At 32.5% G+C, this 24,928-nt stretch overlaps 2 protein-coding genes across 2 annotated transcripts; one reads left to right on the top strand and one right to left on the bottom strand.

Moving 5' to 3' along the window:
• The first annotated feature begins 7,108 nt into the window (after positions 1-7,108).
• LOC112500411 (homeobox-leucine zipper protein ROC7-like) lies at positions 7,109-12,354 on the top strand. Its single transcript, XM_025103906.1, has 8 exons — positions 7,109-7,138; positions 7,594-8,010; positions 8,125-8,220; positions 9,206-9,394; positions 9,506-9,665; positions 10,821-11,089; positions 11,206-11,301; positions 11,965-12,354. Exons 1-8 carry the CDS (start codon positions 7,109-7,111, stop codon positions 12,352-12,354), a joined length of 1,647 nt encoding a protein of 548 aa, XP_024959674.1.
• A 2,864-nt stretch (positions 12,355-15,218) lies between these two features.
• LOC112500621 (AP-5 complex subunit zeta-1) lies at positions 15,219-23,461 on the bottom strand. The gene is made up of 16 exons (XM_025104143.1): positions 23,212-23,461; positions 22,992-23,132; positions 22,176-22,267; positions 21,759-21,855; positions 21,365-21,408; positions 21,099-21,187; positions 20,926-21,017; positions 20,702-20,845; positions 19,574-19,718; positions 19,407-19,483; positions 19,206-19,277; positions 19,060-19,107; positions 17,843-17,970; positions 17,593-17,749; positions 16,386-16,596; positions 15,219-15,459 (listed from the first exon to the last, which is right to left on the bottom strand). The coding sequence occupies exons 1-16, from the start codon at positions 23,323-23,325 to the stop codon at positions 15,377-15,379; spliced, it is 1,734 nt and encodes a 577-aa protein (XP_024959911.1). The 5' UTR covers positions 23,326-23,461; the 3' UTR covers positions 15,219-15,376.
• Positions 23,462-24,928: the final 1,467 nt, after the last annotated feature.

Raw genomic sequence — 24,928 nt, 5'->3', positions numbered from 1 at the left:
ATGATATCGTCAAACATATATTTTATTCAAAAATAAAAACATCATCGCTTTCTCAAAATCACATAAAGTCATATTATAACATTGACTGAGATAAAGAATAAAATAAAATATTAAAAACACGATGTATCTCGCTGCATTGCGCGAGTACTCTTCTAGTATATATATATATATTTTTTTTTTTTTAATTTTTTTATGACATCTTCAATTTTATATTTTATTCAAAAAAAACATTATTACTTGCTCAAAACCGCATATAGTCGTATTATAACATTGAGAAAAAAATATAAAACAAACATTAAAATCAAGATATATCTCGTTACATTATGCGAATACTGTTTTAGTGTGTGTGTGTATATATATAATATGTAAAATCATTCAACGTTTCAAGTGAAGTTTTTACAACGTTTGTTGTGAAGTTTCAAGTGTAAAAAAATGGTCTCACAAAAACAGTCTAGTCTCAATTCTCACATGATTCCAAGTCTATACATATATATATATATATGTGTGTGTGTGTGTGTGTATATATATACATATATGTATATATATGTGTGTGTAAAAAAATGTTCTCATAAAAAAAATCTGGTCTCACATGATTCCAAATATATATATATAGAAAGAATAAGCTCTAGTTAAGAGTATTCAGCATTGAGTCCAGTATGAAGGTTGTAATTAGTAATTATTTATTGATGTGATTACAAGATAGATTTCTTAGATTACTAAATATTGTTCATTTCAGGCTTTCTTTATCTATCACATCAATTGCTACAACATATATATTATAGGACACTCTCGATCTTTAAGCGTCCCAATAGACCGTTTTATATGACTTAATTTATGACCTTTTTGGGCCTCTTAACAAGTTTTTTAGGACATTATTGAAAAATTGTTCTAAAAACTCAATTTTTTATAGGACACTTGTTTTTATAGAATTTTTTTCAAATAGTATCCTATAAACTTGTTAATTGAACGCTTTATATTAAAAGTGTCATAAAAAACTTATTACGACGTCAAAAAAAAATCATATAAACTTATTACAACGTCTTTAGATAGGACCATTTATGTTTTTTGGTCCTATAAACTAAGTCCTATAAAGAGGTCTATTAGGACGCTTAGAAATAAAGACTGTCCTATAAACCCGATTTTGTTGTAGTGACACACACACACACACACATATATATATGGAGGTATCATAAACTTTTTCTCTGAACCCCTCTCTATAGACAAAAGATCGTATGAGAATGAGAGTTAAGGTTTGATTTTGATGGAATGAACTCTTATATTATCCAAGTATACCCTTTTAACCTAATTAATTTCATTTATTTAATACTTTTGTTTTATTTTTTTTAATTTAATTTAATACTTTTATTTTTTCGATATATCTTTATTTGTTTTCAGTTGGCAACACATTTCATCTAATTTTGTTTTTTATTTTATTATATTGGTTTTTTTTCCGAAATATATTTTTATTAAACTAACAACATATTTCATTTCATTTAATATTTTTCTTTTTCATTTTAGTTTTTTGAAATAAAACGAAATTTGTTTTAATATTTATTCAGCATAATAGTTAACTTTTTTAATTAGAGCAAAATGCAAAAAATGATAATCTATTTTCAAAAATTTCTTTATTATAACATTGTACTTTCAGTTTTTCTTATTACAACAATGTACTTTTAAACTATTTTTTAATTAGAACAATGTGCTTTGAAAATTTTACTCATTATAGCATTGGGTAACCTTTTGATTTAAATTTACCCATTATCCCAGGTTTCAATGCCACCTCATTGTCCACGCAGGCTGTCCACATGTACTATAGTGATGTGACTTTCTTATTACAACATTGCACTTTCAAAATTATTTTATTATAACATCTATCAATTCTTATTAAACAATATACTTTTAGTTTTAATATTTAGATATTTTACATGTTATTTAATAAATATATTATATGAATTTAAAAAAATTAAATTATTGATTAATTTACCAATATTAATAAAACTAGTAGAAGATAACTTATCTCGCTAATATTTTTTTTTTTAAATGTGTGTTTTGAAAGAGAAAGAATAAGATTTTTTCCTATTTTACCAAAAAAATATTATTTTAAAGAATATATTATATTTATTCAAAAAAAAATTACTTGACGTATAAATATATTAAATTACTTAGATTTTTTTGAATTATTTATTAACATTACAATATTAAAAAATTGTAGAACACAATTTATTTTGTTAACATTTTAGAGAGAACTTTAAAAGATATGTATTTTTTTAACAACATAAAATAAGAAGTGTTACCTTTTTTACAAACAAAATATATCTAGAAAATAATGTAGCATATTTATATTTTAATCTAAAATATTTAATTTGTATTCAACTTAATAAGAAAAAGTCAAAAAAATTAATGGTTTTTTTTTAAATCATAACAATGAAAAATAAAAATCACTAATAATAATTTGAAATATGTTTTTATTTTTATTTTAATTAAGTCATCAAAATGATGTGTCATTCACATCACCTCATTAAAGCCACACAAACAAAAAAAAGTCAAGGGGTTAACTGGTTTAAAAGATAATAGGGTTACCCATTGCTATAATGGGTAGATTTTTTAAAGTGCGATATCTTAATAAAAAATAATTTGAATGTACATTGATGTAATAAACAAAAATAAAATAAAATGTTATAATAAAAAAATTTATGAAAGTAAGTTGTTATTTCATACATTTAACCTTTTTAATTAATATAATAAACATTGACTTATGTCTATTATGTATTTAGTTTACATGATAAATAATTAACTATTTTGAGACCGTTTTAGCATCCATTTAGTAACGTTGTTTGATTTATGGCTATATTTGGATTGTGTATTTTATATTATTTTATATATTAAATAATTATTTCATTAAAGTACTTTTAGTTTTAAAAAATTCAAAAAAAAAAAAAAACATTTTGGTCATTTACAAATACTTTATTCCAATTTCAAAACTACATTTTATATAGTATTTTATCAGAAATGATCTACGTGACTATTTTCACGAAAGATCGAAATCGATATATAGTATATTTTCCGACAATAAAAGATTGCACAAAATTCTCAAATTACAGGCATAATACAAACACAATAACTGCAACATCATATACCCTAATTAATCCTCAACAAAATCATTGTGACATCCTCATCAAATTTAAGATCGATATCAGTCTGTTGTTCTAAATGTACGATTTTATTTTATCATTTGTATGTTAAATTTGAAAATTGAAAAGCACTCAAATATTTTTTTTTTAATTTTTGAAATAATAATTAAATATTTTAAAAGGAGTTGGGATTTTGTTTTCAAATATATATATATATATATATATATATATATATTTGTTGATGTCAGGTAGTTATATATATTAGAACATCTTCAACAGTTATGTTAAAATAGAGAGAAAAAAAAAGATTTTAACAATTTTTGCACTCAACAATTATGTCATCTTGTATGTTAAAATAGAGAGAGAAAAAGAGACCGTAAAAGTCTCTAAATTTAAAGAAATAAAACTATTATTTTAATATTTTCCAACAATAAAAGGTATTGAAAATAAATGTTAGGATTGAGAAATAATATTTTATTAAATGCGTTTGGATATTTTAATGATATTACTAATATTTGAATTGCTAAAATAGAGTAACTATTGGAGTCAATGTAATTCTTTTAAAGATTTTGACTTTTAATACTTAAAAGGAAATATAACATAGCTTTTGAAGATGCTTTAGTATTTTCAATTCAAAATTTTACTTATTATTATACTATTATTAATTCTTTTTTTTCTTTATTTAAATCATTTAATTATTTTTACAAAAATATTTATTACAACTTCAAATAATTCATTATATGTTTGATCATTAGAAATGAGAACCATAATCAAAACACCCTCTCTACACTACTAGAAAACTGAGTATTTCCATAGATAAAATAATTCAATTTTTAATTTAATCAAGATCTTTTAAATAAACCGGAGAAAAAAAATTACGGCCATTTTTCTGGCAGAAAACCAGAAAATCCGCCAAAAAAAAATCACCGATGCCTTATTTTCCGGCAGCCCTATCCGTGCGGAAATGTTGACCAGTTTGGTAGTGCTAATTACCGAACACATCCAAACATTAATACATTATATTTTTGGCAATTTAGTAATTAATTCATTTTTACTTTTCTATTTGCAAGTAATTACTACAAAATTAAATATCAACAATATATATATATATATATATATATATAGAGAGAGAGAGAGAGAGAGAGAGAGAGTTTGTTTCAAATGCAACACATCGCATTTGTACAACCAATACAACCTAATAAATTGAAATATTTATGGAAATAATGAGAGTTATTTTATTATGATTTAAATATTTATGAAAGATGAATAAAGTTCATTAATTATGATTAATACTTTATATTATGAAACAATCAAAACTTCTATGAAATTACATATTCATCAAATTAAATGGACGGTTGAGATTGAGTTGTATTGGTTGTACAAATATAAGAGGTTGTATATTAACCAACCCCTCTCTCTCTCTCTCTCTCTCTCTCTCTATATATATATATATATATGGATTTAATAATTGTTTGTATTATCATTTTTCATTAATTTCTTTAACTAATTGATTAATAATTAAATACTAAAACAAACTATAGGGGTGTTTGGAATTGCTTATAAAAATAATTTATTGACTTATTCCAGTGTGACACTAGTAATAATCACTTTTGAGTGTTTAGATAAACAACTTATACCTGTGCCAAACCGGTAATAAGAAGTTTTTAAAGAAGTTAAACTTTTCTGACTTATAATAAGTTCATAAGTGTTTTTGTAGAAAAACATAAGTTTCAAATAAACAATCCCAAACATATGAATTGGTAATAAATTATATAACAAATTGAATTAAATGTTATTAGATATTTGCATTATATAAAACCAATTAAATATTATGAGGGCAATAAATTTCAATAAAAATTATATATAAAACCCAATTAAATTTTGACCCCAACAAATATATTTCAATTAAAATTATATATAAAATATAATTATATTTTGAGGGCAATAAATTTCAAAGATGAAAACTGAGGTTGGTGCTTAATTTTCATGAGCTGGCAAAGCAAGAAGAGAGAAGAGATAAGACATTGTTGCTACTAAACACAAAAAGACACAAACACGCACACAGAAACACAAATACATACAATAAAAAGTGTATATACAACCATCTCCTCCCTCACAAATACACCCATATATCTATATATATATATATATATATATATATATATATAGAGAGAGAGAGAGAGAGAGAGGAAACCCCTTTAATTTGCAGCCAAATAGAGCTATTTCCCTTCAGGTTTGATGATTTCATGAGCTCTTTATTCATTCTGGCAGGTGTATTTGTGTGTGTGTGTGTATATATATATATATGTGTGTATTTGTTTTTGTGTGTGTATATATATATATGTAATGTATATCTATATATACCTGGACATGAGTTCAGGAGGATCTTAATTAAACCACTTATTTATATGTACAGAAGATATGGATTAAAGAAATCCACAAGTTGATTTTAGTCGTATGCGCTTCGGATTATTTCTTCGTGTCAAATGTGTTATGTTTTTTCGGAAAAGCGTTATTGATCTTAAGAGAAATGTGAATGTAAAAGTATGTCTTTTTCATATGTTGAGTGATAGAAATTGTAGGCTTCAAATCTAATCAATTGTGCAGATGTTAAGTGGAACTGATATACAATTTTTTGCTTGATCAGATCGATATATGGCTTCGAACGGATATGACCGAATGGTGTTGGGCAGCTCTAGCGACGTTAAACGCGAGCGGGTATAATTTATTTCTATCATCTGAAACAAAGAGAGAGGGGGAGGGGGGAAAGATCTGTGCTTTTTTTTAGCAAAAATCTAGTATTTCTTGCATATGTGTGTATTTATATATATATACATATATATATATATATATATATAAGTAGAGGGGTGTGTGTGTATGTGTGTGTTTCTGCAGGTGGGATTGTGTGTGTAAGTATACACATGTAGGTTGAGGAAGAAGGTCTTAATCAAATCAGCTGAAAATTATTGTTATACAATTTTAGGGTTTGGCTGCCTGAAAATTTTGTTTTCTTGATTTCAAGAAAAAAATTTAAGTACAATTTATTTTTAATTGGTGAGATTATAAGAATGCTTTGAATGGATCTGATCCAGATATGAACAACTACTTGAAGTTTGTATATAAATCTGGTGCTCATATAGAGGGAGGATGAAATGCAAATCACTTGTCTTTGTACAAACTGTGTAAATCATCTTTGTCTGGCGATTTGATTGTTTAATTATCTAAATTTTTTTTTCATGAAATTGTTTCATATAATACTTTTTTTGATCAAGTTGTTTCATACATAGTTATGAAATTGTTTTATATGATACTTGTGAAATTTTAATGAAACTGTTTCATATATTTCTCTAAAATTAATATAATGAAGATAATATATAATATCTATGATTAACACATTCCACAATAAAAATAATTAATCAACCTCTTGTAATTAGAAAAAATGAACAAAATAAAAAATTATGATCGGTTGAATGAGGTTTGTACAAATAACATGTTTGCAAAGTAAACCTCCTCTCTCTCTCTCTATATATATATATATATATATAATCATTTTATTTATTATCATCTTTTTATTATTAATCGGGTATATATTATGTCATTATCATACATGTTAGAGTCTCACATCGATTAAATTTGAATCATTTTATATATACAATATTGTATATGTTGTAACTCTTTTCTCTTCTTTTAAGATTAAAATGAGGTTTCACATATTCTCATATAGAACAAGAGTAAAAGAGGATATATACATATATATATATATATATATATATATATTCTATAATTAACCACATAGAGCTTAACCTTAAATATGTGCGTTTTTGTAGTGTGAAATTAAGCTTATATAGAGAAATCTACTCATTGCAGTGGATGTGCTTTCTGATTTTGGCTGATTGTGAATTAGGTTTTGTTTCTAATTAAGCCAATTTTCTTGATTTCAACTAATTAAATGGCTTATTTTTGATGATCAGATGACAATGGAAGAATTTAGACTGGAATATGCCGAGGTACAACCCGAGCAGACATCACATTCTTTCGTTCGTTTTCTAAAATTTGATTGCGTAAAAGCGACGTGTTTACACTTGTAAAACCCTAAATCATCGACGTACACAAGAATATAACCTTAAATGAGATATTGCTTTTAAATCCACGACCTTTTTAACGAATACGAACCCATTTTTCTTTTAGGAAATAATAAGGTTATGAATTTAATCAAAATCTCATTTAAGGTTATATACCTAAACGAGTGCAAGAAAGCCCGCAACCAATCCAACCGCTGACGGCACTAATTAATCATTACTTCTTGATCCGATAATCTTGATTACAAGATAGATTTTCGAGAACTGAAATGTTGTTCGATTCAGCTATAAATCCTCGGGGTTTCTTTATATGTCACATTGCTGATACATATATTTACGGAATCTAGTTGCTAGAATTTTACCTATTTTTCTTATCATTACAGGATGACGATAGTTATGATAGCGATGACGGCCTGATCTATACGTGGATTGATGCTTCTAACGCTGCAGATAACGTGTACCTCTCGTTGACAGCAGAGGCAATCAAAGAAAAAGTTCTCGAGTTCGCAGATAATGCAGCAGGCGAACTTTATCATATGGCTTATGCGGGCAGTCCCTTATGGAAACATGATGATCTAGGAGAGCAGCTAGATAGAGAGGTCTACAGAAACAGGTTCATGATTAACAATAAGCGTCGTGAAGGATTGGTTGTCGAGATCCTTCGTCGTGCGCTTGACGACCCACGAGAAATATCGAGCTTGATGAAACCACCAACGCAACCTAAGGCAACGGAAGCATCATGGGCTAGGGAAACTGTGCTTAAAACTCCTGTCGAACTTGTTAATATGTTCATGGATTCGGTAATTAGTATTCTTTAACTCGAAACCGCAATTAAATTAACCCGTATGCGTAGATTGATCGATCCAACTAACAGATCACATTGTACTTGTTTCTTATTTACTGAACTAAAACAGGAGCAATGGTTAGCAACCTTCTCAAATATCGTCTCCGACGCTAGTATTCTTGGCAAGATTGCAGACGATGGGAACCCTGATAGTTCTCTTATAGCGGTAATCATCATCATATATATATATATATATAATTATATATAGGTCAGGTTTCGGAAAAACTGCAAAAAAAAATGAAAAATTGATAAACATCCTGGTAACCATTCATTTATATGATATGCACAAGTATATAAGTGATTTTTCAGTATGCACATGCATATGTGCATAGAAGGAAACATCTTTAATTACTTGTATGCATATGTGCATACCATATAAGTGAACGGTTATTATGATGTTCTTCAATTTTCACTTTTTAAGAGTTCTCCCTTAACCTCACTCTCTCCCTCTCTCTCTATATATATATATATATGTATATATCAAATGAGAACCTCATATATTGTGAAAACTGTGAGAACTATTATTGTAAAGTATTGTTTCACATGAATTTTTCCATCAAATGCTAGAATTTAATATATTGATTACCATATATTCGATTCACAATGTGTTTTTCATATGTATTTGGTTTACAACTTAATTTTTTGTTCCACAAACATAAAAAAAGGGTTCACTTTATGAATAAAATATATGTGAAATAACCACATTGTGAAACAAATATATGTTAATCAATATATCACTAATCCAAGTCATAGATGGAAAAAAAATCATATGAAATAGCACATGTTCTGAAAGTTATCACAATTATATGGGTTCTCAAATGAAGGCCCTATATATGTATATAGAGTCAAATGCATACGAGAACAATATGACCAAATAAGAGAATAAGAAAACGGTCAAATCACATGTGATTTTACATTAAAATCACGTGTAAAATCACATGCAATTCCGCATACTCTTGCGTTGATAGTTACTGTAAAATCACATGTGATTTGGCCATTTTCATGTTCTTTTATTCGGTTACTGTTCTTATTTGAATCTTTCTCTCTCTATATATATATGTTCAAGCAAATGACTTCACTGTACGTACGACGAAGCAAATCTAAACGATGTATTTCTCTAAATATAAACGTTGCTTTTGGTCGTCTTTCAGATGAAGGCTGAATTCGGGTTACCGACCCCAAATCCTACAAAGAGGGAAACATACTTCTTGAGAAGAAGTAGAAAAGCGAATGAGCATCTCTGGTTGATTGTTGATGTCTCTTTAGACATCACTTGTTTGAAGTACCACAGAAAGCCTTCAGGCTGTTTGATTGAGCAAATGGATGATGGATTCTCAAGGGTAAAAAAACCAATATCTTTATAACATTGAACTAGATTTTCGTGTAGATGCGTACTTTGCTGAACGTTTTAACGGTGTTGGGTACGTGTTCGTTTCATTTATTATGATCAGATAACATGGGTAGAGCATAACGAGCGAAGTACTAACGCATACCTGAATCAGCTGTTCCGAAAGCATATATCATCTGGTTTCGCGTTTTGTGCAAGTCGATGGATAACAACTTTGAAGCACGAAGCTGAGAATCAATTCATAATCAATCAACACATCAACGGTAAATCAATAGCTCATCGCGATCTATATTAGTTTCGACGTCCAAATATGGAAATGGACATGGACAGTTAATTTGTTGAATTCTCTACATGATATATATAGAGGGGGGGGGGAGGGGAGTCAGAGTGAAATGAAGTTGACGGAAAAACCCTAAAAATAAAAACTAAGCATTACTATTCACCTGTACGTATGCTCATGTGCATACAAGTAATTGAATATGCTTCCTGATTTTAATGCACATGTGCATGACACATAAATTATTTACAGCTTACTTATATGTACATGTGCATACCGTGTGCAGATGAAAGCTACTATGGTGTTCTTCAGTTTTTCATTTGTTTACGGTTTTTCCTAAACCTGAACCATATATATATATAATGAAAATCTGATGAACACATTACAACAAAATTGGGTTTATAGGACCCCCACAATCTCTAAGTGTCTCAATAAACCGTTTTTTATGACTTAATTTATAGGACCAAAATATAAAGTGTCCTGGTGTTGTAATAAATTTATATGATGTTTTTGGGCATCTTAACAAGTTTTTGAAGTCATTTTTAATACAAAATGTCGCATTAGCAACTTTATAGAACTCTTTTGAGAAATTGTCTTATAAACTCAATTTTTAAAGGACACTTGTTTTTATAGGACAACTTTTCAAATAATGTTCTATAAAGTTAATAATGGGACACTTTATATTAAAAGTGTCATAAAAAAATTATTACGACATCAAAAAATGTCATATAAACTTATTACAATACATTTAGATAAGACACTTTATTTTTTTGGTCCTATAAACTGAGTCCTATAAAGAGGTCTATTAGGACGCTTAAAATTTAGGAATGTCCTATAAACCCGATTTTGTTGTAGTGACATATATATTTGTAACTATTCATTTATATGATATACACATATGCATACGAGTAATTGAAGTTGTTTCTTAGTTTCTAACACGCATACGTGCATATGCATACCGTCCAAATGATGAACGGTTACAAGGGTTATCAGTTTTTCATTTTCTTTGTGGTTTTCCCCTGATCCTAGCCATACATACATACATACATATACATACATACATACATACATACATATATATATATATATACACACACAAATCAATCAGTTCTGATTTCATGATTTCTGTTCATATAACTAGCTCATGGTGGTGGGATCTCAAGTTTGCTGAGGCTGGCTCATAGAATGAGCCAAACATGTATCAGTAACATGAATGTTTCCACCAAGAAAAACTGGAACTTGGTACATAGTTTGGGTAGTGCTGAACCTATATATCTTAAATGGGACTACTTTCAATACGATTTGGGAAGACCAGATGGTCATGTCATCATGATGGCGAGTTCTGTGCGGTCATCTTTTACCGTAGATCATATATATGACGCCCTTCGCTGTGCAGAATGCCGCCCAAAGGTACGTGCGTATCGATCTAGCTCTATTTATATCAGAAATTGCAATACCTAGCTAGATCGCATCGATATTTACTGAATCTCTTATGAACTTCCTCATGTTTGAATGATTATCGGCAGTGGGATATGGCTGTACTGAGAGGGTTCGCAAGGAAGGATCTACATGTACCCATAGGCAACGATCCATCGACGGGTGTTTCTGTGTTGCATATCGAGGTACTCAGTATTCGTACAATGTGTTTAATTGACCCGTTGTTCATGTGCATTGTCGGTTCTTTTCACTGCAACAAAACTGGTTTTATAGGACAAAGAAATGTCTAGGTGGTTTAATAGACTGCTTTATAGCATTTACGTTTATATATAGGACTAAACAATAAAGGGTTATAACCACAAGGGTGGTGCCTGATTGGTTTGAGCTTGGCTCCAAAGGTCAAAAGTACCGAGAGGTCCCAGTTCAAATCCAAGGAGGAAAAAAAAAATCCCCTTGTGGCCACGGAGGTTCAAATATGGTGACTCCGGGCTATCTGTAAAGCAGGTCTCGGATTAGTCGGCTCCCATAACGGGTTGGATATTCAGGTTAATAAAAAAAAAACAATAAAGGGTTATATTCAAGTTTTTTCAAATCTGCCCCTCCCAATAAAAAAAATACTCATTTCATTTATCAAACATCTTTTCAATTAATACATACAGACTAATCTATATGGACAACTTTATCCATACATGACTTAATAGAAAACTAACCAAACAGTCACTTATAAACTTATTACAAAACAACCTGTTATGACACGTAGATATTTTTAGCATCCTATAATCCAATTTTGTTGTAGTATCAGTTTTTCCTGAAATCTTGCAATGGATATTTGAACATCAATTTTGTAGATTCCTGGAATGGATAACATGAAGTGTTTACAAGCATGCTTTACGGACTCGATTGGCATGTATATCGTATGGACCTTCTTGCACAACGCAACGGTGTATGCAATGATCGAAGGGGACGACCCTGATATCGTACCCATCTTGGTTTTTGGAGCTGCTATTCTCCCTTGGAACCCGATAGCCGTAAGTGAAGGAAGCATACTGACCTTGTCGTTTGAGATTCGAGATGAATATGAAGGTTCTTTACCCATTCAACGAGAAGAAGCCCTCAACTTGTTGATGACCAACACCATATCATCGGTCAATGCTCTGTGCGCACAACCTCCCGGAGATGATGGTTTTCGTCATGAAGATGAGGAATACTTGAGTCTCTTCAACAATCATCATAAATAAGTAAGATATACACTACAACGAAAGTGATTTTATAGGACGCCTACGTCCGGAAAACATACTTTATAGAACTTAAGTTTATAGAACCAAACAAAAAAGTCATAGGACACTTTTAGATGTTTTAACAAGTAAAGTGTCGTAGTAACTATTTTATACGACACTTATTTGAAAAAGTGTCCTATAAACGTAAGTGTCCCATAAAAAGATGGGTTTATAGGACACTTCACAAAAGTGTCATATAAAATACGTAATAGGACACTTTGTTTTAGAAGTGTCTTAAAAAATTGTTAAAACGTCTAAAAACATCTTATAAACCTATTGTAACGCTTTTAGTATGGGCGTTTTATAGTTTGGTTCTACAAACCTAAGTTCTATTGTATTACTTACAATCTAACCGTCTTATAAAGCCAGTTATGTTGTATCGATATTAGGGTTTATCAAGATTCACTACAACAAAATCTTGTTTAGAGGAAACGCAGTTATAAGACCAAACATTTTCGTGTCTTATGTAAAAGCATTACAACAAGTTTTTATAGCATGCTTATGGAAATCTAAACAGTTTTTAAGACACTTTTGAGAATATCATTAAGTTTTCTATAGAACGTTTGTTTTTCTAAAAAAGTTAATACGAGTTATTTCAAAAATGTCCTAATAAACTCATTAAGACGTCCAAAAACGTCTTATGAACTTATGACAACACTTTTACGGGAGACGCATATATTTGTTTGGTCGTATAATGAACAATCTATTAGGACATTTATAGACTTTTTGCGTCCTACAAACCTATTTTTTTTTAAGTATATAGCGTTTATATACGGCAAATGCAACAAATAAACTCACACACCCTCCTCATCTTTGGTGAGGTTTGAACCTCTATGGCTAGGCCAAACACCCTTTGGTAACCCAATTTCGTTGTAGTGATTTAGCACATATGATATCAAAATCATTTTAACATACATCTGACTAATTAACTGGACTGTTGATTCTATTTGCAGTGAGAAGGTTGCAGCAGCAATGTTGATGGCAGGCATATATCTGATACATATATATATATATATATATATATATATATATATATATATATATATGGATTTGCTGTTTGATGATCCCTTTATGTTCTCTTGTTTCTCCTGTTTCCTTAGTTAAAATGTTGGAGACTAAAAACTTAAATGGTACTCTTTGAGGTTCAATTTAGACTTTTGCTGCATGCTGCTTGTTTATTGATGATGCACTTATTGGGATTCCTATACAGCACTGCTGATCTTATCTGGTTTGTTTATTAAGCCACCCGGTACGATAACTGTTCTGAATGTCACTCGGTATAAATATCATACCCGGTTGTGTAAGATTGGTCATTTAACGTACTGGGTAAGATTTACTACACTCACTACAACAAACACTATGACAAAATTGGTTTTATAGGATACTTTATTTTTAAAACATCTTAAAAAGAAATTGTTAAAATGCTCAAAAGCGTCCTATAAATTAACTGTAACACTTTTAGATAAGATGTTTTATAGTTTGGTCTTATAAACTTAAGTTCCATAAAGTATTCTATTAGGGTGCTTGGACATTCTAGGCGTCACCAATTTTGTTGTAGTGAAAATTGAGTTTATAGGATGCCAAAAAAATTCTAAATTTGTTACAAAGTCTAAAAAACTTATTACAATGCCTTTAAGATAAGACACTTTATTTTTTGGTACTATAAATGAAGTTTTATAAAGCGTCTATCACGACGTTTAGAAATTTTTTTATGTCTTATAAACCCAATTTTGTTGTAGTGATTAATCAGAATCATGTAAGATATGTAATTTAAGCCGGGTGTAATTTCTATTTTGTAGTTGTGGTACGTACGTATTTGGTTAGAGATATGTGACTGGCGGCCGCATTAATAATCCACGATGATCTTAATAGGAGGCGGTGGTAAAGTTGAATACGATTAGAACTGAATTGAAGAAAAATGAACGAAAAAAGTATTAATGAACATATAAACTGCCATAATTAAACTAAGTAATTGGAGAAACAAGAAATTAGTTATTAAGAAAGAATCAATAGAACCATGATTAATTTGTAGTGATATTAATGAAGATAATGTTGACGTTAGCGGACTAAGGATCTGCCTAAACCCTAAAACCCTTGTTAGCAGCTTAAAGAGCTTAATGAGACTCACACTTTATTCGGTCAGCTATTTATAAGTCATGATTGTTTGAAAGTGACTTAATTAATGATATAAAAATGTCTTATTCAGTAAGTTTCTAGGAAGAAGCTTTCCCAAACATGTCTATACTATTTAGAAAAATACTCCATCCATCTATGAAAAAATCCACCCCAAACAAAAAGTTTTCCAATTTATACGAACAAATTAATTCACACAGACAACTTTATTCATACAGGATTTAAAGGAAAACGAACCAAACCCCAAAAAAAGACTACAACTATGATAAACTAGGATCGATTCATATAACACAACAAGATGATATATAACAAAAACAAGAGGGGATTCTCGAAAGCAGAAAAAGATCCAATAATTTCGAAAGAATTGAACGAGGAGCCATATGAGGTGACATTTTGTCTCTGTGGACCGAGGAGAAAAGGGGCTCGGTGGGAAGAGAATTGTACCAAAACCTAGGATCGATTCATTCGTATCTCAAATAATATGACATTAATTATAATTTTTTAATGCAAGGATTACAATTGATATTGATGTTAAAATACGACGTTGACTATATTTTTAATTTTGATGTACGGATTACGAGAGGCGGAGTTAGATATTTTGGATGAAGGGGGTTTGACCATTCAGTGTTATAATTGGTCGTAAAATAATAACGATAAATATTATATACAAACAAAAACAGTTAACACGAAAGAAACTTGCATCTTATTATCTTAGGTTATCACCAGAGTCATGCAGGTCAAAAATAAACAATTAAACAACCAAAACAAAACGAACCCAGTACATCTCATAGAGATAGGGTCAACGGTAGGATGTACGCATACCTTGCCTCTACCCCATACAGTTAATCTGCTAAACATGAAAGCAGTAAAGTGCATAAGTTCCCAACTTTCCAGGAAGAATGTCCATCAAAGAGAAATCATGAGGAGGGAGGCCTGCAATAGTGAAAGATGGAGAAATCAACCAATAAGCTCATATTTATATAGACACTCAGGTTCAGGAGAAAACCACAAAAAAATGAAAAAACTGATGGTCACCCTAGTAACCATTCATCTATACGGTATGCATGTGCATGAAAGTAATTGATAAGGTTTCATGGTTTCTATGCACATGTGCATACCACACAAATTACTTTTATGCGTATGTACACATACCTTACAGATGAATGGTTTTCAAGACATTCATTGGTTTCCACTTTTTTGTGGTTTTCCCCTAAAACCCAACCCTGTATTATATATATATATAGGTGCAAACGAGAACAATATTAAATATAAAAACACAAAAACAGCCAAATCACATGTAAAATCACACTAACGGTTAACATCAAGGTGTGTGGGCTACATGGCCCACGACCTGACTTCGAGGTCAAAGTCGCATAAATCACATGTGATTCGACCATTTTATTATTCTCTTATTTGGTTACAGTTCTCGTATGAACCTTACTATATATTGGGGCTTGATCATTTGGGAACTCTAAATTTTGTGAGATCCGTGAGAACTTCTAACTTATGGTTGTGTTTCGCATGATATTTTTCCATCTAATTATACTATTTAATGTATTGATTAACATATATTTGTTTCACAATGTGAAATTTTTTTACATGTACTTTTTGTTTCACAAACACGCCAAAAAAGGTTCACATGTGAACCGAGTACACGTGAACAAACACATTGTGAAACAAATATATATTAATCGCTACATTAAATTTTAGCCATAGATGGAAAAAATCATATGAAATAGCACATGATACACCGGTTCTCAGATATTTCACGATTTAGACAGTTCTCAAAAGAAGGTCCATATATATTTATACATATACATACATACATAGTTTGAATTCATATATCAGGGATTAATTACCTTCTTGTCCACCTAGAATGTAAAATGGGATGTTAGCAATCATCTTCGTTCTTCCCTCGCTCCAATTGATCGTCCCTGGCTTCTGTATAGACCCACTTGATGGTCCCGAGGGGCCAAGCACAGACAGACAAATTGCAGGTTCATTCATTAACCCTAAATAATCACGAGCTCGTTTCCAGACTCTTGCATCAGAGATACGCGAATGAGCCACCTATAATCCACAATTCACTTCAGCTACTTCAACAGTAAAAAACCCGTCATTTAGTCAATTAAAAGGTGTAATAAATACAAAAATCAAAACTATGTGCCTTTTTCATTATGGACGTTTATTTTGGGACTGAGGGGCCGTTTGGTTGGTTTTCCATTAAATCCTATATGGATAAAACTGTCTATGTGGATTTGTGTGGATTAATCTGTCTAGATAGATTGGGAAGGTTTTTGTTTGAGAGGGTTTTCCGTAGATTGGGAAGGTTTTTGTCAAGACGCACTTAGGCGCAAAGAGGTCCAGGGGCCTAGGGTATGTGACAAGGAAGTTATTTAATAGTAGCGTTTGTTTGACTGGTTTTATAGAAATCTTCACAAGGCGCGTCTAGGCCCATACGGCTCCTCAGCCAAGGCCCAGCACCTTAGTGCGCCTCATCAATACGCGTCGCTTCAACATCCAAAAAGCCCACAAGCTTGCGCCTCAGCGCGCCTGCTTTTGACAACTATGGATGTAGGGAACGTGCCTTTTAGTTGGGAGGGGCTGGTTTGAAAAAATCTCGGCTTACTGCATAAAGCTTCCCCCTAAAAACTTACTGAATGGCTGTTTGGCTGGTTATGGATAAAGCTGCTGTCTGTGTGGATTGTTCTGTGTTTATAGATTGGGAAATTTTTAGTTTGATAGGGTTTTTTCATAGATGGAAGGGGCGTGTTTTTTAATTGGGAGGGACAGGTTTGGAAAAAACTTGGCTTTCTGCATAAAACTCCCCCCTAGAAGCTTACTAAATAAGCCACTTTCTATACCATTAAGCCACTACCAAACAGTCATATATAGCTGACCATATAAGCTGTGAGTCATTAAGCTCATTAAGCTGCTAACAAACAGGCCCTAAGTCAATATATCATTAAGCCACTACCAAACAGTCATGTATAGTTGACCGAATAAGCCGAGTCCCATTAAGCTCGTTAAGATGCTAACAGTCAGGGAAATATAGATAAACCGAACCTTGCCGAGTGAAACACGTGCCCTGGGGAGTAATTCACGATGGTGTGTTGCAATCTTTGCTATTGCTGTCACAACAAAACAGAGAAGCCTCGACTGCGACGATCTTCTAACGGTTGAGCTACTGGAGCCAAGAACAGAGTCTCCGACACCAAGACGGCTTCCCAAGAGAAATAATATATTTAAGAACGTATATGGGACAAACGCTTAGTTTTTTAAGATTTCTAGATGAACGAAGACTGTTGTAGCATACCTTGATGAAAGATTTTCATACAAAAGTAGTTCTAGACTCTCAAAAAGTTCACGAGCTTCATCTTTGTGAGACGCGCCACCCCCTCCATGCTCCCCAATCGCCCAACATAGTTGCAATGCCAACTCGGCCTGTTGAGTAATATGGAACAAACTCAATAATCTTAACGGTTAAAAGATTCTCTCATTCTTACTTCTTCGCTCCTCTTAATTATTTCAGTCACCGCAACATAATCGGCTTTATAGGACGCCAAATATGTCAAAGTGCCCTATATAAATATGTTATAGGACCAAACAATTGTGCGTCATATATATATATATATATATATATATATATATATAAAGGCTTAATCATTTGAGAATTCCATATATTGTGATAACCGTGAGAACTTTTATCCTAAGGTATTGTTATTTTTTTCTCATATAAGGCTAGCATTTAATGAATTGACGAACATATATTTATTACAAAATGTGTTTACTTTATATGTATGCGGTTCAGAATGTGAAACTCTTTTACATGTAACTATTGTTTCAAAAACAGGCTAAAAATGTTCATGTTGTGAAACAAATATATGTTAATTGATATTCTAAATCCTAGTCTTAGATGGAAAAAGATCATATAAAATAACAGATGATGCACTAGTTCTCAAGGTTATCACAATTTCATGGATTATCAAAAGAATGTCCCCCCCCATATATATATAAAAACGCAAAAAATGAAAAACTGAGGAACACCCTGGTTTGTTCGGTATGCACATGTGCATGACATGCACACGTGCATAAAAACCAAGAAACAGCTTCAATTGTGTGTATGCACATGCCGTTCAGATGAGTAGTTACTAGGTAGTCCCTCAATTTTTCATTTTTAGGGGGTTTTACCCTCAACCTCCCTCTATATATATGTGTGTGTGTGGGTGGGTGTTAAAATAAGTTGATAAATACACTTTTGGGCATCCTAACAAGTTTTTAGGACATTTTGATTAAAAAAAGTCGTTTTAGCTATTTTATAGAACACTATTTGAAAAGATGTTCTATAAAAACAACTGTTCTATAAAAAGATGTGTTCATATGACACGTCTCTAAGATAGGGCACATAATTGATAAACTCAAGTCCTATAACGCAGCTTATTAGGGCATATTTTTCTAAACATTTCCGTTCTTTTTTCTTCTTTACCAATATGATATCTCAAGGATATAGAGAATTATTGTTAAAAAAATCACCTTTTCTGGACTGTCATAAGCTTCTCCAAGTCTATCTACTATGGGCTTCTGCGAAATTACCAATGATAGACACCCTCATTAAAACGTATTATATAGAAAAACATTGGTGCGAACAAATTATTGAAATATTCTCAGCAGAAGAATACCTTCAAAATTGCAATGAACTCGGGGGATTGATGAAATGCAGCTAATATGAAGTTTAAAAGCCTCTTTCTTACCTATATCAATTAAAAAGAAAAAAAAATTATTAATGTGAAAAAGGTTATCCAAGAGAAAAGTTGGCTCAGAAAACAATTTGCAAGAAACAGAGCCAGTATCCGATATTGTTTACCAGTAAATTTACTTACCTCATAGGTAAAAAGTTTGTCGGGAAATAGCTTGGAATTTCTATCGAGAAGCATAGGGATTAAAGCGCATTTTAGAGCTGCAAACAAACAAGTATATCAAGACATTCTGAAAATATAAATGCTCGATGAACATCAAGTTTTTTATACCAAAAGTAAAGATGGAATACAGTGGTTGACATCATGCAATGCTATTGAAAAATACACATCAAGAAGCCGAGGTGCCAATTTTAGTGCTTGTTTTAGTCTATCAGATGGAAGAGAAATTGCAGCCTGCAGCGCCACTTCCATTCCCGGAGAAGTCCAATGCCGTTGCTGAAATATCAATTATATGATCAAATAATGTTTGAAATTTTTTCTCCAAATTGTACACACAGAAATAAAGATCAACTTAAAAATGTGAAATTTTATGGTCGGGTTTCAATAAGGGGCTGCTTGATTGGTTTTCCATTAAGGGGATGTTTGGATGGTTTTCCATCAAGTCCTGTTGGATAAAACTGTTTGTGTGGATAAATCTGTCTATATAGATTGAAAGGTTTTTGTTTCAGAGAGTTTTTCATAAATGGAAGGAGTGTGTGTTTTAATTTAGAGGGGTAGGTTTGAGAAAAACTTGGCTTTTGCATAAAGCTCCCCCCTAAAAGCTTACTGAATAAGCCACTTTTTATATCATTAAGCCACTACCAAACCGTCATGTATAGCTGATCGAACAAGCTATGAGTCTCATTAAGCTCATTAAGCTGCTAACAAACAGCCCCACACATCCTGTATAGATAAAGTTGTCTGTGTGGTATCTGTCTGCACAGACTGGGAAGGTTTTTGTTTGTGAGAGCTTTTTCATAGATGGAAGAAGTGTGTTTTTTAATTGGGAGGGGGAGGTTTGGAAAAAACTTAGCTTTCTGCATAAAGCCCTTAGAAGCTTAAAGAATAAGTCTTTCTATATCATTAAGCCACTACCAAACAGTCATGTATTGCTAACCGACTAAGCTATGAGTCTCATTAAGCTCATTAAGTTGCTAATAAACAGCCCATAAGTCTTGTACGCTGTATAGATTGGGAAGGTTTTTGTTTGGGAGAGTTTTTTCATAGATAGAATTGAGCGTGCTCTTTAATTGGAGCAGGCAGGTTTAGAAAAAAACTTGGCTTTCTGCATAAAGCTCCCTCTTAGAAGCTTAATGAATAAGTCACTTACTATATCATTAAAACACTACCAAGTTGACTGAATAAGCTACGAGTCCCATTAAGCTCATTAACCGCTAACAAACAGACCCTAAATCAAATAGCAAGTAATGATACCATACAGCAAGGCCATCATTTTCGTCTTTAAGAAGTTCAAGAAATAGTGGATCAGAAGTAATTGAATTGCTGTCTTCGGATTCAGAGTCTGCACCCCCATCCCCAATCGTTGAACCAGTATATGCTTCGTCCATAAGGGCCAACAGCATCTGTATTCAAGAACGATCATCTTTGTAGTTAACTTGGCTTCATATATGGCTTAATATATACAGAAGGTTCAGAAAAATACCTCTGGAGCTGCGCTCTTCTGGATTGAAGCTATGCTGCTACCAATTAGTGGTCCAGAACTCCGTTCCACCTTTTCGAGAGCGACAACCAACACTAGTTACGATAAAATATGCTTATAAGCTTTAAAACCATAATACGTGTTTTTTTAGAGGAAAACAAGATGAGGGATTAGACCTGGTAAGTCAACAAGTGATATAAATAGAGGAAGAAATGACCCAGGTGACATCAAGCCCGGAAATACTCTTAAGAAAGTTTTTTCTAATCTGCATGGGGAAAAAAGATCGATCACCATCAAATCCATGCTCATTTATTGATTATATTTAGGGGTATAGATGGTCAACAGTCATCATGGATCTTGATGAATGGTCAACTCCCTATAGAACATCTTATCTGAACCCAGGAAGAAAATATATTTTGGCAGATAAAAATACAGAACTTACTTCTCCCCATTCCATGCAATCAGCTTCAGCATCAATGGATAAAACTGAAAGCACACACACACAAAATGTGGAATATAACATTAGAGTGAGGTTTAGGGGAAAACCCCCAAAAAATGAAAAATTGAGAAACACCCTCATAATCATTCATCTGTACAATATGCACATGTGCTTACAAGTAATTGAAGATGCTTTCTGGTTTCTATGCACGTATGCATGTTATGCACATGTGCATACCGGACAAATTACTTGTATGCACATGTGCATACTGTACAGATGAATAGTTACTAAGGTGTTCCTCAATTTTTCACTTTTTTGCGGTTTTCCCCTGAAACTGACCCCCTATAACATTAATATATGAGTAATTAATTATTTAGTTTACGCAGCGCACACCAACCTGAGGAAGTAGGGTAGGAAATGAAAGTAAGATTTTCTTCTTGTTCAGGTTCAGAAAATCTAGAGTTGCTTCTGCAACAACAGGGTCTGCAAACTCACTGCAGTCAATATAAAAACAGATTGATCACTGCAAAAAACAATAATCATGTAAATATCGAAGAGATTTTCTAAAAGACATCAGTTTGAGGCATTATGCATCTAAGACAATCATGTTATCCCTTTAGAAACAGTTTAATGATCCAAATTTTAGAGAAAAATGCAACCAAGTCATTAGTAAAATGCTACTTAAAAGCGGCTTCGATAGTTTTTGGTCAAGATCATAAATTTCAATAACAGCAAGTGCTTTTTAATCCAAACTGCATGGAATGTTCGTTAGAAATTCTATGACTTCCAACTTAGAAATGGTTGTGTGTCTTACCGGCTCAAGCATGAACGGAAGAATGTCCTGAGACTAGGATCAGCATCATGCAGAAGAAATTCTCCATAATCAAGGAAAAATTGAAGAATAGCCTGAGTAAAACAAGTCATCAGTACAACAAGACCAACTCATAACCGAGAGAGGACCAAAAACTAAAAGACGTGCAATATCCCATTTTTTTCCTCAAAAAAACCAACTACACTGCTTTGCAAAAGATCTTATAAAATCCCACGAAATACCAATTACTCCCATGGGATTTTTAAATCCAATTGTTTTTGGGATTTCATTGAAACCCCGGGATCTCAATTCCAGAGTTTTCTTTAAACCAAAAGCGTTCCAAATCCCGCAAATCAAACAGGCCTTAAAAGATGTGTATTATCCCAATTTTTCCTCAAAAACCATCCCATGAGATTTCTAAATCCAATGTTTGCGGCATTTCCCAGGATCTAAATTCCAGACTTTCCTTTAAACCAAAAGCGTTCCAAATCCCACCAAATCCCGCACATCAAAATGGCCCTAAAAGCTTTGTATTATCCCAATTTTTCCTCAAAAAAACCAAGCACACTGCTTGCATCAGCTCGTCGACAAGATCATTAGAAAAAGGAAACGAAAACCAAAAACTAAAAATCAAGATCATGTCTAGAAACATTAATGCCAGTTAGCAGGGCAACAGAGCAGTTAAAAGAGAGAGGGGTTTTAACTATCAACATATAATTATGTGAATGTATAAACCCTAAATAATCCAATAAAGTTGTAAAAAAGTAACAAATTGAAAAATGCCAAGAAAAGGAAAAGAAAAATTAACAGATGATTTACCAATAAAAGAAGTCCAGAAGAGGATCGAGAGCGAGAAATCGAAGATACAGAACGTTGAAAGATCTTATTGAGTTGAGGATAAACCCTAGCTGTCAGATTCTCGGAGCTTTCACTTTTGCACAACGCAGTCAGCTTCCTCACCTACACAGAATTACCATCGATATTGAAGAAATCGCTAAATTTCAAAAAGGATTCATACACAAACTGTAACCGAACTTACAGAATGAAGAAGAGATTGATCTGAAGCAGGATCATTGGAGAAATTGGATTCTCTGGCGCTCGAAGATAATGTTCTTAGATGTATTTCCCAATCTGTGTCTCCTTCCGCCATCATCAATCAAAATTTCTGCAATTTTTCTTACAATAACACGAAGAAATCTAGTCTCGGAGACCCATTAAGAAGGGTTTTATGAATTTCCTTTTACAGCAACTTGGTCACACATAGAGTCCTCCTTCCGCCAGTTTCAACCAAGATTTCTGGAAATGACAACTTTTAACGGAGTTATGACCAACGACCACTTTCATAGCAAGATACAAACTATAAGGATTATTCCTAAACTTATCAAAGTTTAGGTCCTACTTTAAACTTTTCACTAAACTTTAAGGACTAAATTAAAAATTTACTCTATTTTTAATATTTGGTGTGACCCGGCAGGAGATAACTAACTAGGACAAGCATGGGACACTAGGGATGTTGATTTGTCCCGACCAGGTGGGGAACTCGGTTTATCCGATCCGAATGGGGACTGGGATTTCCCGCTAAAACGGGTCCCGGGGCCGGGGATCCCTGGTAGACACAAACCGGGGACGGGGCCGAGGCCGGGGCCGGGAATCCCCGATAGAATCAAAATAAAGAATATTATTTACGGAGTTTAATCGGGGTTTTACCGAGTTTTGACCGGGGATTGCTAGAGATTTGACCGGGAACGGGATAATAATCCTCGTACCCGCAGGGGACTAGGGCCTGGGCCGTGGCCGGGGGACGTTACTACAAACCGGGGCTGGGGCCGGGGATTACAAAACCCGCCCCATCCCCACCCCGTTGCCATGCCTATGGGACACGGCATGATCATTTGTCTCATATTTGGTGTGATCATTTTTACCATTATACCCTTGATAAAAATTCACACCTCTATACCCATCGATCGACTTCACATGTAATCGATTCTCTCCTTTCGACTTCATCGTTCCTCCTTTGTGATTCTTCTTTTTCGTCTGTGATTCTTCTTACCTATTTGAAATAACCTCCAATTTTTGCATTTGAAATCACATTTGTTGAACCTGTGAAGAATTTTCATTTGTTGGACCTGTGATGAAATTGCATTTGCTGAACCAGTCTAGTTCTGTCTTGTCAAATGTTGTAGATTTGTTCTGTCATGTTTTGTCTGGTATGGTGATGGATAAGTTTTCTAAGGAACTCCATTCCAATGTGGTAGTGTTAGATTCTCCAACAGCTTTCTTGAAGAGATAAAGATTTTAGATTAAACAAATGGAATCCGACCGCCTCAACCTCAATTCCTTCCCCATTCTGCATTTTTTTTAAGTACATAATATTTATATATGACAAATAAACAAATAAACTCACACACCCTCTTCACCTTTGATGGGGTGTGAACCCTTGACTTCCTAGGAGACCAAAGACTTACATACTGCTATTATGATTTTCTTTTGTAAAGGGTAATTTCTCAATTCATTTCGTAGTTCAATAGAAATTTGTTTGTATGGGTAATTAACGTCTCTTAACGGGTACCATTTTCATCTAGTAAAATATGTTTATTCAGTCATATATCTTTACCAGTAATTTTTTTGTATTATTTTGATTACTGAAAATCTTTCGTGATACATAATGGGTTACCAATAATTCAGTCACATGGGTTTTCTGGAAACTCAAAATATCACTAAAATTTGAACATGATGACAAATTTTTTATATATGTA

The sequence above is a fragment of the Cynara cardunculus genome (genome assembly GCF_001531365.2).
Source record: "Cynara cardunculus var. scolymus isolate 2C chromosome LG 17, CcrdV1, whole genome shotgun sequence".
NCBI classification, from domain to species: domain Eukaryota; kingdom Viridiplantae; phylum Streptophyta; class Magnoliopsida; order Asterales; family Asteraceae; genus Cynara; species Cynara cardunculus.
Note: the sequence above shows the minus strand (reverse complement) of the source record. Positions and strands in the feature narration are given on the sequence as shown.

Bases quoted from the DNA above. Each gene is read 5' to 3' on its own strand.
- LOC112500411 (XM_025103906.1), top strand. From the start codon at position 7,109: ATGGAAGAATTTAGACTGGAATATGCCGAG. The intron at 9,395-9,505 runs GTAAAAAAACCA...TATTATGATCAG, and splicing joins TGGATGATGGATTCTCAAGG to ATAACATGGGTAGAGCATAA. The intron at 11,090-11,205 runs GTACGTGCGTAT...GATTATCGGCAG, and splicing joins GTGCAGAATGCCGCCCAAAG to TGGGATATGGCTGTACTGAG.
- LOC112500621 (XM_025104143.1), bottom strand. From the start codon at position 23,325: ATGATGGCGGAAGGAGACACAGATTGGGAAATACATCTAAGAACATTA. The intron at 21,188-21,364 runs GTAAGTTCTGTA...TTCCCCATGCAG, and splicing joins ATTGCATGGAATGGGGAGAA to ATTAGAAAAAACTTTCTTAA. The intron at 19,108-19,205 runs GTATTCTTCTGC...GTAATTTCGCAG, and splicing joins AGTTCATTGCAATTTTGAAG to AAGCCCATAGTAGATAGACT.